Source organism: Pseudophryne corroboree, chromosome 1 (assembly GCF_028390025.1).
Source record: "Pseudophryne corroboree isolate aPseCor3 chromosome 1, aPseCor3.hap2, whole genome shotgun sequence".
Lineage (NCBI taxonomy): Eukaryota > Metazoa > Chordata > Amphibia > Anura > Myobatrachidae > Pseudophryne > Pseudophryne corroboree.
The window spans coordinates 400,393,839-400,409,641 of NC_086444.1; the positions used below are offsets into that span (position 1 = coordinate 400,393,839).

Sequence of the window (15,803 nt, forward strand, 5' to 3'; positions counted from 1 at the left end):
GGGGCATAGCGAGCACTGTGGGGGCATGTGGATCTGCACTGGGGGCATAGCTGGCACTGTGGGGGCATGTGGATCTGCACTGGGGGCATAGCTGGCACTGTGGGGGCATGTGGATCGGCACTGGGGGCATAGCTGGCACTGTGGGGGCATGTGGATCTGCACTGGGGGCATATCTGGCACTGTAAGGACATGTGTAGCTGGCACTGGGGGCATATCAGCTTTCATGAGCTGGGCCAGAGTACGCTTTTGTGGGCAAATGGCAGGGGCCTGAGACGTTGGTATGGGAACTGAATCTCTATTCATCAGGTCTCTATTCATCATAGACTGTCTTAAGTATTGTGTCTCTCTCTCAGTATGGGCTAATTTAGTAGAAATAGTAGATATCATCCCCTTTATGGAATCTCACCATGGGGGTTCTGACCTACTAGCCTGAGACTGTGTACTGTTCTGGGTACACGGTAGCGGGTCCCCAGGGGAGGACAGGCACTCTGCTGTGCAAGATACACAGTCCCTGGACATGGTAATGCGAAGGGACCCACACACACCCACACACACACAGAAGGTGAAACACAGTATAACTTACACAGAGCCCGCAGGGAGACAGAGAAATAGGAGCCAACCACACCGCACCCCTGTAGCTGAGTAAAAACACAGCTGGGTCGCCACACTAAATCCCGTAGAGGACTTAGTATACTACAACCTCCTCCCCCTTACTATGACCCCCTGGAACCGCTGAGGAGATGTGCAGTCTTCTTGGAGGAGCTGCGCATCCCTGTGATGCCTGCCAGTATGAGCTGCAGAGGGAAAATGGCGCTGGTGAGCTGCTGGATCCGCTCATAGTGAAGCCCCGCCCGCGTAATGGCGCGCGGCTTCACGGCTTTTTTTATACTGGCCTGCGGTTTAGTGCTTAATCCGAGGGTTAAAACCCTCTGTAAACTGTATGGCCAGTGTGGGTATCATCGGTGGCACAGCGCGCCCCTCACAGCCGCATGTCATCCTGAGCCGCTGGAGCGCAGCCTGCATGTCAGCGCTGCGCTCCAACCCTCATGCCTCCATTACCGCCGGCGACCCGCTAACCGGGACGCCGCCTCTGTACTCACCACTCTTCTAACTTTGGCTCTGTTAGGGGTGGCAGCGTGCTGCGGGAGGGTACGCTCGCCATGGTGGGGCTTGCGAATGACTCCCTCAGGAACTCAGTGTCCATTCAGCTGAGAAACGGGACCATTAACTCTTTAGGAAGTTGGGCCCACTAAGTCCCACGAAGCAGGCAGACTGGTGCCACCCAGCAATGCCTGTAAAACAATAAACAGAAAATAAATGTAGAAAACTCTTCAGGAGCTTCCCTAAGAATGACCAGCTCCTCCGGGCACATTTTCTAAACTAAGTCTGGTAGGATAAGCATAGAAGGAGGAGCCTGTGCACACCATTGATTTCTTAAAGTGCCCAAGGCTCCTAGTGGACCAGTCTATACCCCATGGAACTAATGTGGACCCCAGTATCCTCTAGGACGTAAGAGAAAATCACTGTTCTCCATTTAGATGAAGGAGTGACTTTTGAGAAGTGCCTCCTCAAAACATTTCTAAAAAATTACTTGCAAAAGAAGATCAGGCTAAATTTATTGAAATTATAGGTTCAAGTTCAGACTATGGGGTACACTACTAGCAGAGCCCCTAGCAGAGCCCCTGAAGTCCTGCCGGCTGTTTGCATTACCATTTGAGCATGTCTGCAGTCCAAGTCCTACCAGCACTGGGGACTGTGCAGGAAGCTCCATTTGGCTCAGCATGTATGAATGGAGACAAATGCGCTTTTCTTCATTAACATCGTACCGATGCCAGGACGAATGCCTGTCGCTTCAGTGTATACCCAGCTTAAGGTTTACATGCAATACCATAAGACTGGGATGCCAGAGACATGCCAGCCTTTGTCAGAACATGTGGACACAAGCTTTGATTCTAGCGATTCTATTGTTATTTAGGCACCTATCATTAATGGGAACAAGATGGAGCAATTTAATTGTTGCTCCAATCAAGAGCGAGAGCTGCAGGCGCCCACATTCTGCTTGCAGCCCTCTGAGGTACCGAACAGAGATGTGCGAAAAGTACGGATTTTGGGCGCCCAAATGTCACTTTTCGCATCATTCCCATTCGTTTAGACAGGTTTAGCTGCACTGTGCCCATTTACCCGGTGTTTTTGGATGCACCAATTTTGATTCGCAAAAGAATGCTGTGGCAGAGAAAATATGGGACATTTTAGGTTGAGATCATATAGGACATAATGGCAATGAAATCCCCAGTACTTCCTGTGAACACTGCGCTAAGCAGCGAAGCGCTTGCATGATAAAGGTAGCCTCCTGCCTACGCAGGTTAGCTGCGAAGGCAGACAGCTACCAGCCATGCTTCGGGTCACAGTGGCTGTGTGTGATGTCACATAGCCGCCACGGCCCATCCTGCAAACGGTCCGGACTTGGCAATGGGGCATCAACGCCCATAAAACGCGGCGTTGATGCCCTCACCCCCTGAGCGCCTCTGCCTGTCAGTCAGGTAGAAGCGTTCACATGTGAGATGCCATCGCATCTCACTGTATGCGCACGCGCAGTGCGGCTTCTGCAAGTGCACACACTGCTAAGGGCTTCAGCATGCAAATGCATCGTAGATGCGTTCAATGCTGAATTGGGCCCTCAATTGCTAAGCTGCTTTGGTAGCAACTTACAAAGCTTAAAGGGATATGTGACATGCTACCTCGGAATTATGTTAATGGTAACAAAGGTATAACTGATAGACTGTATTAATATTATTATTATTTTTGCTCCCCTTACCTTTCTACACATTGCACTTTAAAAATAAATTGACAAAGTCAAGCACAAGACACGTGCAAACGGCTATTTTTAGCTCCCCCCTCGGTTCCAGTTTTGGACACGAGAACGGAGGAGAGGCGGATAGTCGCCTAGAGATCAGTGATATGTATAGAGAGAGATAGAGTGACAGCGCACACATATAATCTGCAGAGGTTCTGATGAGGGAACAAGGACAGAGTAAGAAATACAGGAGCTGCCCGGCTCTGCACCAATACTTCCCTACTCCTGGGAGAATCAAGAGGAAGGCAGAATGGCCGTGTGCACACACGGCTATAACAGCATTTCTGTTATTACGTATTTTTAACTTTGCACTCAGCAAATTCAGCGCTGCACCAGTATGAGAGATCACAGTCAGTAAAGGCACAGGGATTGCCAAGCTGGCACACGTATAACACATCCATGGAGTCTGTGGTTGTTCAAATTGGTTTAAATATACTGTATGAATTAGATTTTAACCACTTCACATAGCTTTGTACCTATGACTCTTTAAATCACTTGTTATGAAAGTTTTATGTCTCATTATAAAAAGATTATTGCAGTTAAAAAGAAAAGTGACGATACTCAGCGCAATTGGACTTACATTTACAGGTCATGGCCTTGAGCATGGTTATGACACATCTCCCTCCTATGAAGTTGGGACTTCCAAGTATAACAAATGATTACATTCTTATATGTGGTAGCGCAAATTGATTGGTTACCACATGAACAATATAGTCACTTGCCAATATTGTAAAGTACATGTGTATTTACCCACAGCAGTGAGTCATGTGTGCATGGCTGAGAAACAGGCAGTACTGTCATATAGCTTTCTCTGCTGAGATAATAAACACTGCAGGGAAAAGGACAGCTGACTGTAGATGTTATTTCTTAAACTTATACGTCTTTCGGAAATATTTTTTTTAAAGTTTTTATATGAGTAAAATCAAAGCACTCCCATAGCGGAGATGTTTATTTTAGAAGATACCCTTTCAATACCACTGATTCCTGTGCCATCTCCTTGTTAATAGCAGCTGCCACCACAACTTCTGCTGACATGGGGAACAAGTGTCCTGGCTCTGTTTCCAGCAGCAAGCATGATGCCAAAGGAAAGTACAGGGCACACAGCTACTCTGAGCTGCTGGACAACTATGAGAAAACAAAACATTTCACCAGCACTAGAAGAGGAAGATTCAGTTGGAATAAATGGTGACGGAGAGTCATACTGTAGTTGCCGACTCCTGACTGTTTTAACCTTTCCGCTATGACTGGTTCATCACGCATGTTTTCACATTTCACTCATTCCAAACGATACCAGCGGCAGCAGAGCAGAAATGCCACTCTTCGAGGGTTGCTTAAGTATGCTACATTAGAATTACAACACACATTCTACACACTACAGATGTGTCTTCATATACTACTGCATCCCTTCTTGGTGAGACTCGGCTTACGCAGAGCATCTCTTTTACACAAATGTGCCCACTCTCTGCATATATCCACGATTGCCCCCTCCATAGGTTCTCTCATTACACCTCCATAGGTCTCTCATTGCCAGTTCCCTCCATATCTCACTGCCCTCCTCACAACTCACACTGCTTCCAATCACACCTCACATTGGGGCAGATTTATTAAGCTCGGGGAAGTGATAAATTGGAAGGTGATAAAGGACCAACCAGTCAGCCGCTAACTGTCATTTTTAAAACCCAGCCTGTGACATGGTAGTTAGGATCTGATTGGCTGGTACTTTATCACCTTCCACTTTATCACTTCACCAAGCTTAATAAATATGCCTCATTGTTCCCTTAACACCTCACTGCTCACCTCGCATTGCAGCTCACACATCACCGCTCCTCAGCAGCTAACAGCCCCTTCACACCTCACTTTGCAGCTCACCCATCCCTGCAGCTTGCACTGCCTCCTCATACCTCACTACCTTCCCTTTCCCACCCCTCAAAAGCTCTCACTTCACCTATTACATCACCGTCCACTAACACCTCACAGCTCACTCCCCCGCTCACACTGCTACCATCACGGCTTCCCCCACAGCTAATTGCCCCATCACAACTCAACCCTCTGCACAGCTCACACTGTCCCATCTCACCTCACAGCTACCACCCACCCTCACCCACACTACCCTAATAACATATCACTACCCCCTCACAGCTCACGTTGCAGCTCACTACCTTCCTCCAGGATTACACTGCTCCCATCACACATCAATGCTCACACCACCTTTCCACAACTCATACTGCATCACACCTCAGTGCTCACCTTGTAGCTCACTCCTCCACCATCACAGCTCACACTGCTCCCCATCACACTTCACTACTTCCCTGAAGCTCACTGCTCCCTTCACACTGCCCCATCACACCTCATGTTGCAGCTCACTAACCCCCTCCAGAGATCACACTTCAATGCTCACCTCGCAGCTCAGTACCCCCCTCCACAGCTCACACTGTTCCCGTTGCGCCTCACACTTCTCCCCTCATGCCTCATACTGCTCCCTCTCAACTCATGCTGCTCCCTAACGCCTCACACTGCTCCCCTCATGCCTCACAATGCTTGGTTGTGATTTGCCAAACACTTACTCATCCTAGCAATGCAAAATATGTGATTTTAATGAAGGTTCTATAATGCTAACACTGCAGTATCTAGAACCCATGTATTATACAGATGACCCACCCAGTCATGCTCCTGGTAAAAAGCCAAATAGCTTGAAATGCGTAGAGCGACGTCACTGTGAGATTTGATGGCTGCCTGCTGGGATCACCGTTGGACATTACATACAATGAATCATCAATTACCAGCTGCTATAATATTTATGTGATGTGCTTAAAGTACGGTAAACCTTATCTGCTTACACATTTCATTTGAACTGCAAGTGTGGCTATTATGATTGTTAACAAAGATTTTATGGTGAATGCTTTTTCTTAGCTAGATTACAGCTGTATTGTGCGCAAGCTGGAACGTTTAATTAGGTGTTAGCCTAACAAACTGTTTTATTGTAGATGCAGTGTTCATTAACAGGCTCATCAGTAAAATAAGTCAACACAGGTAAAAAACCTTAAATAATGTCAATGGAGGATCATTGACGTATGTCCCTTCAATTAGTGACACTAGCATTTTCAGAAACAGTTATCTGTAATATAAGTACACCAGAGCCTCTCCCAACGTAGTAAGGACGCAAGTTATTAAACCTACTTTAGAAGGAAGCAATAACTCACCTGCCCTCAGTATGCTGCTTGTCCTGGCTCCATGTACCATATTGTCTGTCAGGTTCTTGCACAATGGAGTCTGTGTCCTTGTTGGATGTAGAGGATCTTGAGAAACACTGCTTTATATGGTCCTAAGAAAATACAAACAAACATTAGTAAGAAAGAAAATTAAAAAATAAAACAAAAAATACAGCAAGCATTTAGAAAATAGTTTTTAGAACGAAAATGAATGGTACTCTTATTCATGTCAACAATTTTGCATTTTAAAGTCCTTTTGGCAAGATCAGTGATGATACATTTTATTGAGCATTTAAACCTTACGGTAGTATATTACTACATGCAGTATATAGGTTATAGGTGTAACATGCAGGCAGTGTTGCTTATTAACCTGCATAAAAATCAAACCACATGTCTCTAATTTTGATTGTCCCCAATCGAAACAGTGAGCGCAAATAAGAAGGGAACATTATCTAATATACTTTATTATGTCTTATTCCATTGACCGCACATTTTCCAGCTTCGCCCTCCAGCTGTGCACTACCCAATACTTCAGGTCATTCCCCTGCTGGGGGATCCCTTGTAACATCACAGGCCTGAATTCTGGTAACTGTGATTGTAGAGATGAGATTTCATCTGCCATCCAGGCAAAACCAAGAGGGTTATGAGTTTGTAAAAGTGTTTATTCCTTGTGGATTTTGCAGCTGAATTTCAAGAGACAAGATATTTATAGGCAAATCAAGGTTTTACAAACTGCTGCAATTATCACCACTTTACAAGGCCATACCCTTTTACATTCCCAGAAATTGTAGTAGGCATTTGAAAAAAATGGGAAAATCCAAACCACTTTTACTCCTTCAACAAGAATTTAAAGGAGTGTAATTATTTAGCAAATGAGCTTCGGAGGATTATTTTATTAGTATAAAGTCCCAGACGCGTATTTGACAAATCCGACAATACAGTACTTTCTCAATGTACCTGCTGTTACCACATGAATCTTTAGGTCTCTACTATAGACTAAGAGGCTAATTCTTACGCCAGAAACACGCAGATATCGGCAGGATATGTAGTTTTCAGACAAATCGGAATAACATATTAGGCAGTGTGTAAGCCCAACTGCAAGCTCCCGTGAGTCACATGCAATATATTCTGGTTGGTCATGTTGCACAGCCAACCAGAATATATCGTGTACAATGCCATGCTGCATCCGTACATCACGCCATCATCCTCTGCATTGTGCAAGTGTGTATGCACGCAGAGCCGGCCCTAGCGAAATTGGTGCCCTAGGCAAGATTTCGGGTGGTGCCCCCCATGTGGGACCCTGAAAGGGGGTGTGGTCTCGCATAGTGTGCACTATGTGTAGTTGGTCAGCTAGTGCTGGCCAGGGCTGGTTCTATATTAAACATCTGCGCAGCATTCAAACAGGCATGTGGAGGGTGCCCGACATTAGGGTGTGCCTGTGCACGTGCACACAAGGCACCCTCCGTGCACACACTTAGGACCCCTCCCCCATAGCAGTGCTATTAGTTTCCTGAGCCCCCACTCCCCATGTATCTCACCCCATATCAGTGTCATTAGTTCCCTGAGCCCCCTTTCCGTGTGTATCTGCCTCCACCCTAATAGCAGTGTTATCAGCTTCCACCATGTCCATGTCTCCCCACCCAACAGTGTCATATCCCCCTGTGCCCATAGCAGTGCTATTAGCCCTCTTCCCCCCCACTCCCCATAGGTCTCCCCCCATAGCAGTGTCTGTGCTCCCTTCTCCCCACTCCCCATAGGTCTCCCCCATAGCAGTTTCATTACCCCCCTCCCCCCATAGTGTCATTAGTCACCTTCCCCCCACTCCCCATAGGTCTCCCCCATAGCAGTATCATTAGCCCCCCCATAGAAGTGTCATTAGCCCCTCTTCCCCATCCATATCCTACCTTTATCCTGTGTGGCTGTAGTGCAGGGGATGGGTCTTGGAGCTCTGCGGGCTCTGAATGGCTTCCTCTGCAGCTGCTGTCTGTGTGCTCACTGCTCAGCTCCGTGTCAGGCAAAAAGTGAGCAAACTCACTTCCTGCCTGTGTGAGCTGTTCTCCAACTCTGTGTGCTGCAGCAGCCTCTGCCCTGACTCTCCTCCTGGCTGACTGGTATAACGGAGATGGCCCTAGGCATGTGATGCCCCTGGGCATCCCAGATGCCCTAGACATTTGCCTATAATGCCTATTGGCTAGGGTCAGCTCTGTATGCACGGCACAATGCAGGGTCCTGTCTCCTGATGGATTGGTCGTGAACACATTGCTCTGAAGTGTACCCGGCCTTAATCACATGCAGAGTGGCTGTAGTTGCAGGCTGACGCGGAAGCCTGATATAGGGTCGGATTTAACAACTACTGATATTCTTGTTATCACTTATTATGAATAATAAATGTTGCTCCAGCCAATCAGCTCCTGTCATTTTTTCAAACACATGACATGAGCTGATTAGCTGGAGCACTATTTAGCATTCATAACAAGTGATAACAAGAATATCACTCGTTGATAAATCTGTCCATTAGTACTTTATGCTAATGTGAAGATCCATTCCAAATAGTATGCGGGCTCGTGAGTCTGCAGTGGACACGCACTGATCGTCATCATCAGTATTGGTGCTTCCACCAGCCCCATGCTAGGAGCAAGAGATTCTTCAGAAACAGGCTTCCCAACGCTGTGCGTGCAACTCAGAATTGCACAGTGCTTCAGACACATGCCCATGACACTCCCACAAGTCAGGGTGGTAAGGTGCAATCGCTTTACCACCACCCAGTTCCCGCCCTGAAATGCCCTATTTCACAGAAAGAAAGATCCTGCCAAGTTCCGTGCAACTCAGAGTACAACAGACATATGCAATGTTGTGTAAATATGCACAAGCTCTCTATGCAAAACTCACTGCGTCTGGGAAGAGAGATCCGTGCAACTCAAAATCAGCCCTCGAGTGCTGAAATACTGGATCATCAGCGGAATTTCACACTAAGGCCCAGATTTATCAAGCCTTAGAGAGTGATAAATTGCACACTGGTAAAGTACCAACCAATCAGCTCCCAAGTGTAATTTTTCAGTAACCTGACAGGAGCTGGTGGTTGGTTCTTTATCACCGGTGCACTTGATCACTCTCCAAGGCTTGATAAATCTGGGCCGTAGTCTGAGCTCTGCTATGTTCAACATCTTGATGTGAATGTATACTGCATATGTATTAGGGATCACTGATGCTAGGGATGCAATGGTATATACTGCAGCCTGTGCTTTTATCTGCTCCCTTGTGTGGTCTCCTTTCAGTTAATGAATTAATAATCCATATTCCAAGCTCTGCAGTCTGCATGCAGGAGTACTAACGCAGATCAAACTTCCCTATTATTTCCTCTCAACTGCCTCAATTTAGTTTAGGTCAGAAACAGTGTTTAAATACACAGCCACCCAAAATGAAAATGTACTTGCACATTAAGAACAACGTCACTGATTAGCAGACTTAATTATCTCCTCACAACAGCCCAATTGTACTTGAAGAGAGTATGTGACCCACATTGCTCGTATGACCACACCACACACTGCCAGCAACAGCAAGCAATGAAACGTTCAGGTTCTGCGACGGCCTGGGGACGCAGACAAAACATGCTGGTCGGCTGTGCAGGTCATATATGAAAATGTTAACACTATAACAAGGTATTTGTCCACAGTCCATTGTCTAAAGGGGGGTACTCACGGAGAGATCCATGCTTAAAATCTAAGCAATCTGACTAGATTGCTTAGATTTTAAGCACAGATCACTCGTGTGTACCCCCCACAGCGATAGGTCCGCGCATCGCTATCACCGGTGCTAGATTGGCCTGCATGCAGTCTCTAAGTATCCTATGTACACTGCATCCCTGTATTATACAAGAATAATGCTTCTCCTTGAGTGAGAGGGACAGGAGAAAGAATGAGAGCGAGAGCGAGTAAGTACAGGGTGCAAACTGATCCGATAATTGCTCAAAGGATCTGAGTGTTTATCAGATCTCCAGCGTTATCTGCAAAGTGTACCCAGCTTTAGAAGAATGATTTCTTCCTGCTGCATATATAGTGCAGTGATTCCTAACCTTTTTGGTGTTGTGGCAGATAAATAATTGTATAGTGACACATTGATATTAGAATATTGTAATAAATACAAATCATAATTAAAAATCTGAAAATAATGTAGTTAAAAGCCAATTTGTTTTACAAAAAAAAAAAAGTATTATAGCATGTTTTCAATACAATGGCTGGGATTCACTGTTTTTGATGGAAATATATGTGCCTAAATGTGAATGTATGGCAAAGTATAGCACAGTGCTAAAAGTAATTGACAGACTACAGAGCATATTGCAGGCATCAAACACTTATATCAATGTCAAATATTAATTGCAAAGCTGAATAAGAATGCTTTTTCATCCCATTTGTAACAGCTCTATGAATATTGACAAAGTGTAAACATACACTACATGGGCAAATCTAGAAAATCACACAGATAGATGCGGCTTCAACATTTCATGCCAAACCGACAGGTATCACATTACCACTGTAACACTCTCTGGGAAGGCGAAAAAGAAAGAGGTTCTTCCTAAAACTGTCGCTGCAAGTTGGCAGCTCACACTTCTTTAGAAGTTATTGTCTGTTGTATCATTAATACTTCCTTTAATTGGATCTATGCCAGACAAAACCATGAAAACCTGCCCAGATTGTTATTCCTGCTCCACCAAAAACTTTACAGATGGCATTATGCAGTCAGGCAGAAAGCATTCTCCTGCAACTGGCAAACCTACATTCAGATCGCCAAATGGTGATGCGCAATTTGTTACTCTAGAGAGCTCTTTTCCACTGCTCTAGAGTCTAATAGCAGTGTGTTTTACATCACTCCGACCGATGTTTGGCATTGAGCGTGGCGATTTGAGGCTTATATTCTGCTGCTTGGCTATGGGATCCATTGCATGAAGCTCACAAAGAAAATGTGCCTGCAACCTTTCCAGTCTTGAACTCCTCAGCAAATGCTGCAACTCAGGAAAGACCAATTTTATGTGCTACACTATACACACTCGGTGGTCCCATTCTATGAGCCCCGCTTTGTGGATGGAGCTGTTGTTGTTTCTATATGTTTTTACTTCACAATAATAGCACCTACAGTAGACCAGGGCAGCAAATAGGTTTACGGACTAGTTTGAAAAGTGGCATCCAAAGACAATGAGACCTTTAAAGTCAATGAGCTCTTCAGTAGGCCTCTTTTCTCACCTAAACTTAGACTATAGAGCTTACATTGGTCTATGCCTGATTGTATGTACAATGGGTGTGGCCTAAATGGCCAAACAAACAAATTAGATGGGAGTGTCCCCATACTTTTGGACATGTAGTGTAGCTTTCCAGAATATTACATTTGAGTATATAGACACAACAGAAATAAGTTAAATACCTTGAAAGAAATAACAGGCCAATAAGGGCACAGTTTCACTGAGGTCTACATGCAGATATTTTTCTTTATTAGAAATGCATAGCAACTTAATTATAAAGGTAAAGATGAGTAGCAGGGTTGGCTGGTTTAAACCAAATAATAATTATTATTTTTTTACTATGCTGTGACTACATGGCGCCATGATTAAAAAAATAAAAAATAAATAAAAAGCCTATTATATGGGAATCCCCCTGCTATAATTCCACATTGTTTTTCGCTTGTGGTCGTCATTTAAGTGAGATAAACCACTGCAGTAAATTCAGACACACAACTGAGATATAGGGAGGGTAGGAGGGTGAACCAGATCAGAGAAGTACTAAATCTGCCTAGCATCAGCTGAGACTTCACAAACTCCTCCCTTAATCTTATAGGACAGGAGAAAACCACAACTAACATTCTCAATCATGGTTTAATCTCCTTCATGTTTATTTTAATTCAAAACCTTCAGTCCTATTGATATGTCTCTGACTGTACTTTGTGTGTTTTAATAGGTTTAGTCTATCTATATATAATCAGATATAATAGGAATAATAAGCAGTACAAAAAGTGGTTTTATTGAAAGATGTAAAATAAATCCTGTCAAAGCCTAATAACTTTGGATTGTTAATGTTTAGAAAGCCTTAAAACATGGTTGATCACGGTTTCTAGTACATAGCAATGGTTCACAGTATTAATACAATAACCAGGATTCAATTTTTTTCTCATTAAACCAATAATAAAAAAATAAAAAAACACCTGGTATAAAAACAACAACTGTTTAACTAAAACCTTTTTTTTTATTTTTATGAGTTTTTCCCAACCCCATCGAGTAGAAAGAACAAATCTTTGTTTTATCTTTATATCATAATTTATGTATGGGAAAAAAAAGGTGTTATGGCGGTGGTTAACAAACTTTTTAGAATCACGGCACCCTAGAATTTCATAATTGTTTTCACGGCACCCCTAGGCCAAAAGCTTCTTATTGAGAAATTTAGAAAGAAATATTAAATTAAGTAAATTGTGTTCATATGTCATCCTTAGGGTCAGTTGTGTGGTGAGGGACAAGATTTGCTTCTGTTTGTCCACATATTTTATGATTGACAGCTCACAGCACTAGTTTTGCCTACTACTTTGACCATAAATAATTTGAACTGGACCACTAATCCAAGGTACCCCTGCAAGTGTCCAGAGGAACCCCAGGGTGCCACGACACACAGCTGAAGAACCACTGTGTTATGGGTTTGATTTTTGTGGTCTTTACATTTAGTAAATAGGATTAAAAAAATAAAAGAAAAAGCTATTAGGGATAGTTAAAGTAATGTTAATGAAAACGTTATACTTTGAATCCACCCTCCCTGATTTGGAGAGGGGAGCCCCTCGCTTTTATAATAGAGCCGTTTAGACACCACTGATCAATGAAATATGATGCATATCTTTGAACACACGGAATGGTACCTAATAAGTTTATTGCATACTCCTCTGGTCACTTCATGACCTGCACTATGTTTTAAATTAACTTTGTGTGTTTTTAACTGGTCACCCCTTGTTACACCCAGTTTCTTTCCTTCCCCATTGTGTGTTGCTTTATTTACTTTTTTTTTTTTTATTGCATACTAGCCTATGGCTACTTGTTTTTGTTTTTCTGATCCAGTCATTTTCTATTGCCACAACCCTTCTGTTGAATGGTATGTCTGACCATCATTAACTGTATAGACTACAATCCCTACAATTGTATTTTGTATATACAGCCATCATTTTTTGTCTGTCTACCTGTATTGTTATGTGTATGAAACGTATTATATATCCTTTTGAAAATCTTATTAAACGATATAAAAAATAAAAAAAAAGTAAATGGGAGTAATTATGTTACTTTTTAATTTCCCTGCTCAGTAGCTTACAGAAAATGAAAAAGAATCTCAAGTATGAGTCACAGCTAACAATGAAAGTTCTTCTGCGGCGCACGGAGACAGACGTGGGTTGCACAATTTGCAAGATCCGGCTGTGTCACAGGCAGAAAGGTAGATGGAAATGTAAGTGAAGATTTGACTCCCAGGTGGGTGTACAGTCAGTGAAATTATATGGTGCAGGCTAGCACTATTTATACTGACTCCTTGCTGTCATATTAAGTAATTAAAAACTTTCCCTTGCGGATAATCCAATAATGCTGCAGAGCAGATTATATATATTTATATATAACATTTTAAAAGAACTGAAATGATTTCTCTGTCAAAATATACAAATCTTTTGTACACATCTGATATAGTTTATCATCTCAGAAATCTCTCTGCTTTAGTGTATTCCAGTTGCCACAAAATAATGATGTCATTGCGATTTGAAGTTATGCAAAGGTTTACATCACAAGATCTTTTCTAAATATGCTGTGACATCTGTATATACTGTAGCTATAAATGACCACCATTGCAGGGGTGGCAGCAGAGGCAGCTATGGAACCCATAGGTAAGGAGACGGCAGAGATATTGGTTTCTCGTTCTCCTGAGGAAGGAGGCTCTTGTTAGTAGTGATTCTGATTTATGGTTTCAATAAAAATATCACAAAAAAAAAAAAGAGTGCACTAAGGGACTTCCTGGCATTTTCCATTACTATTGAATAAGTCCAAATTCTTCACCAAGCTGCTTATCATGCAAGAACAGCCAACAATGCCCATATCAACCAACTGCAGCCTCTACTCTCCCCATGATGTAGGATGGCTTGTACCTTCTCCCAGTCGTTCTCAGCCAGGGTCAGAAAATCATTCAAGCTGGCCTCCAGCGTGCTCCAGCTGAAATACTGTACATCTTGCTTAGTTGCCAAAAAGTAGCAGGGTCGAAAAGACGTGCAAACTTCTGCTCTTTCCCTGGGACCATCTCTGATGCTTCAACACGCTATCTTCCCTAGTGTGCTGTCCCCTTACATCTTCCGCCCATGGAGCACTCTCCTAACTCCCCCAGAATTTAGTCCATCAACACCCTCAATTCATCCATTCCCATCGCAACATCCCCTCTCTTGTTGAACCCCTCACAATCCTTGGAACCTTTTTCCCCATGAACCCTCTCCCCCAAGAGATCTTCCTTATCCCAGACTCCAAACACATGGGATAGTTTCCCTGGTCTAAAATAAAAATGAGCAAGATTATATGGATTCTTTTCAAGGTATGTTAAATTAACAGTGAAAGGTATTTTTTGAACGTGTAAATAAACAAAGACCCAAACAGGAGACCCATAAACTCACCCAAATAAACATTGAAAGGTCCATTTACGTATAGTAACATGTAAGCGTACTGTGACGGATTATATTCTTCATGTCAGAGATGCTCACAGTTGCTGGGCAACCAAAAATAGCAATGAATAAACTCTGACACATCTGTTACTACATATGGGTGTAATGGAAGAAACAAGAGACTTATACAAAGTAGTGAATGGGAAACATGCAGGGATAATGGTGGTCTGCTTTAAATTGGCTGTACACGGACATATACTGCCACTTGACCTCAGATGAACAACAGGACGACTGTGCGACTGCCACATATGCGGTTGGCTGAATCGGACTAAGGGCCTGATTCAGGTTGGATTGCATATTCTGCTAAGTAGCAGAATTTCAATCCATGAGATCGCATGCTGGGGGCTGCCCATCGCAGGACAAGGCCGCCCAGCACGCTGACCATTGCTCCCCCCCTTTATCAAGCAGAAATTGTGATTATCAAGCAGAAATTAGGGTTGACACCTGCCAGCGCAGCTTAGCTGCACCCGCAGGAGGCCATCCACCATCTATCCGATCGCGACGGGTGCATGTGACGTTCCGCGATCACGCCCATGCCACCCGATCTGATGTTGCTACCCCTGTTTCACTGGCTCTGCCCTCGCAACACTCCATCTCCGCCTAGGAAACGGAGCGTTGCCACCCCACCTGCCCCGCGAATGCCTCTGCCTGATTGATAGGCAGAGGTGTTTGCATTTTCTGTGGGCGCATGCGCAGGACAGGCGCTGCGTATGCGCCGGATCCTTTTTGTAATTTTTTGCGGGTGGATTGCTTATTGCGATCCAACCTGAATCGGGCCCCAAATCCAGGTGTTCATTTCTTAGCTTGAGCTGTCAGATCAGTTTTACTGTGGTTGGTCAGTGTGGTTGGAAAATGATCAAATATTCAAGCCAATTGTTATCTTCTTCTGACCAATTTTTCCACCATGCTCCATAATGAATGATATCTATTTTGAATAATATCTGTTGCAAAATGAAAGCACCATCATTAATTGGATAGCTAAAGGATAAAGAGATGGGAAGTTCACAGTGAACCGACAGATATCTATTGAG

At 43.7% G+C, this 15,803-nt stretch overlaps 1 protein-coding gene across 2 annotated transcripts in view; it reads right to left on the reverse strand.

Moving 5' to 3' along the window:
- Positions 1 to 15,803, reverse strand: part of KIAA1671 (KIAA1671 ortholog) — a 431,335-nt gene that overhangs the window by 79,456 nt on the left and 336,076 nt on the right. For both annotated transcript variants that reach the window (XM_063913220.1, XM_063913219.1), the window contains exon 6: positions 6,055 to 6,176. In XM_063913220.1, the coding sequence (XP_063769290.1) occupies positions 6,055 to 6,176 (122 nt within the window). The remainder of the gene's footprint in view (positions 1 to 6,054; positions 6,177 to 15,803) is intronic.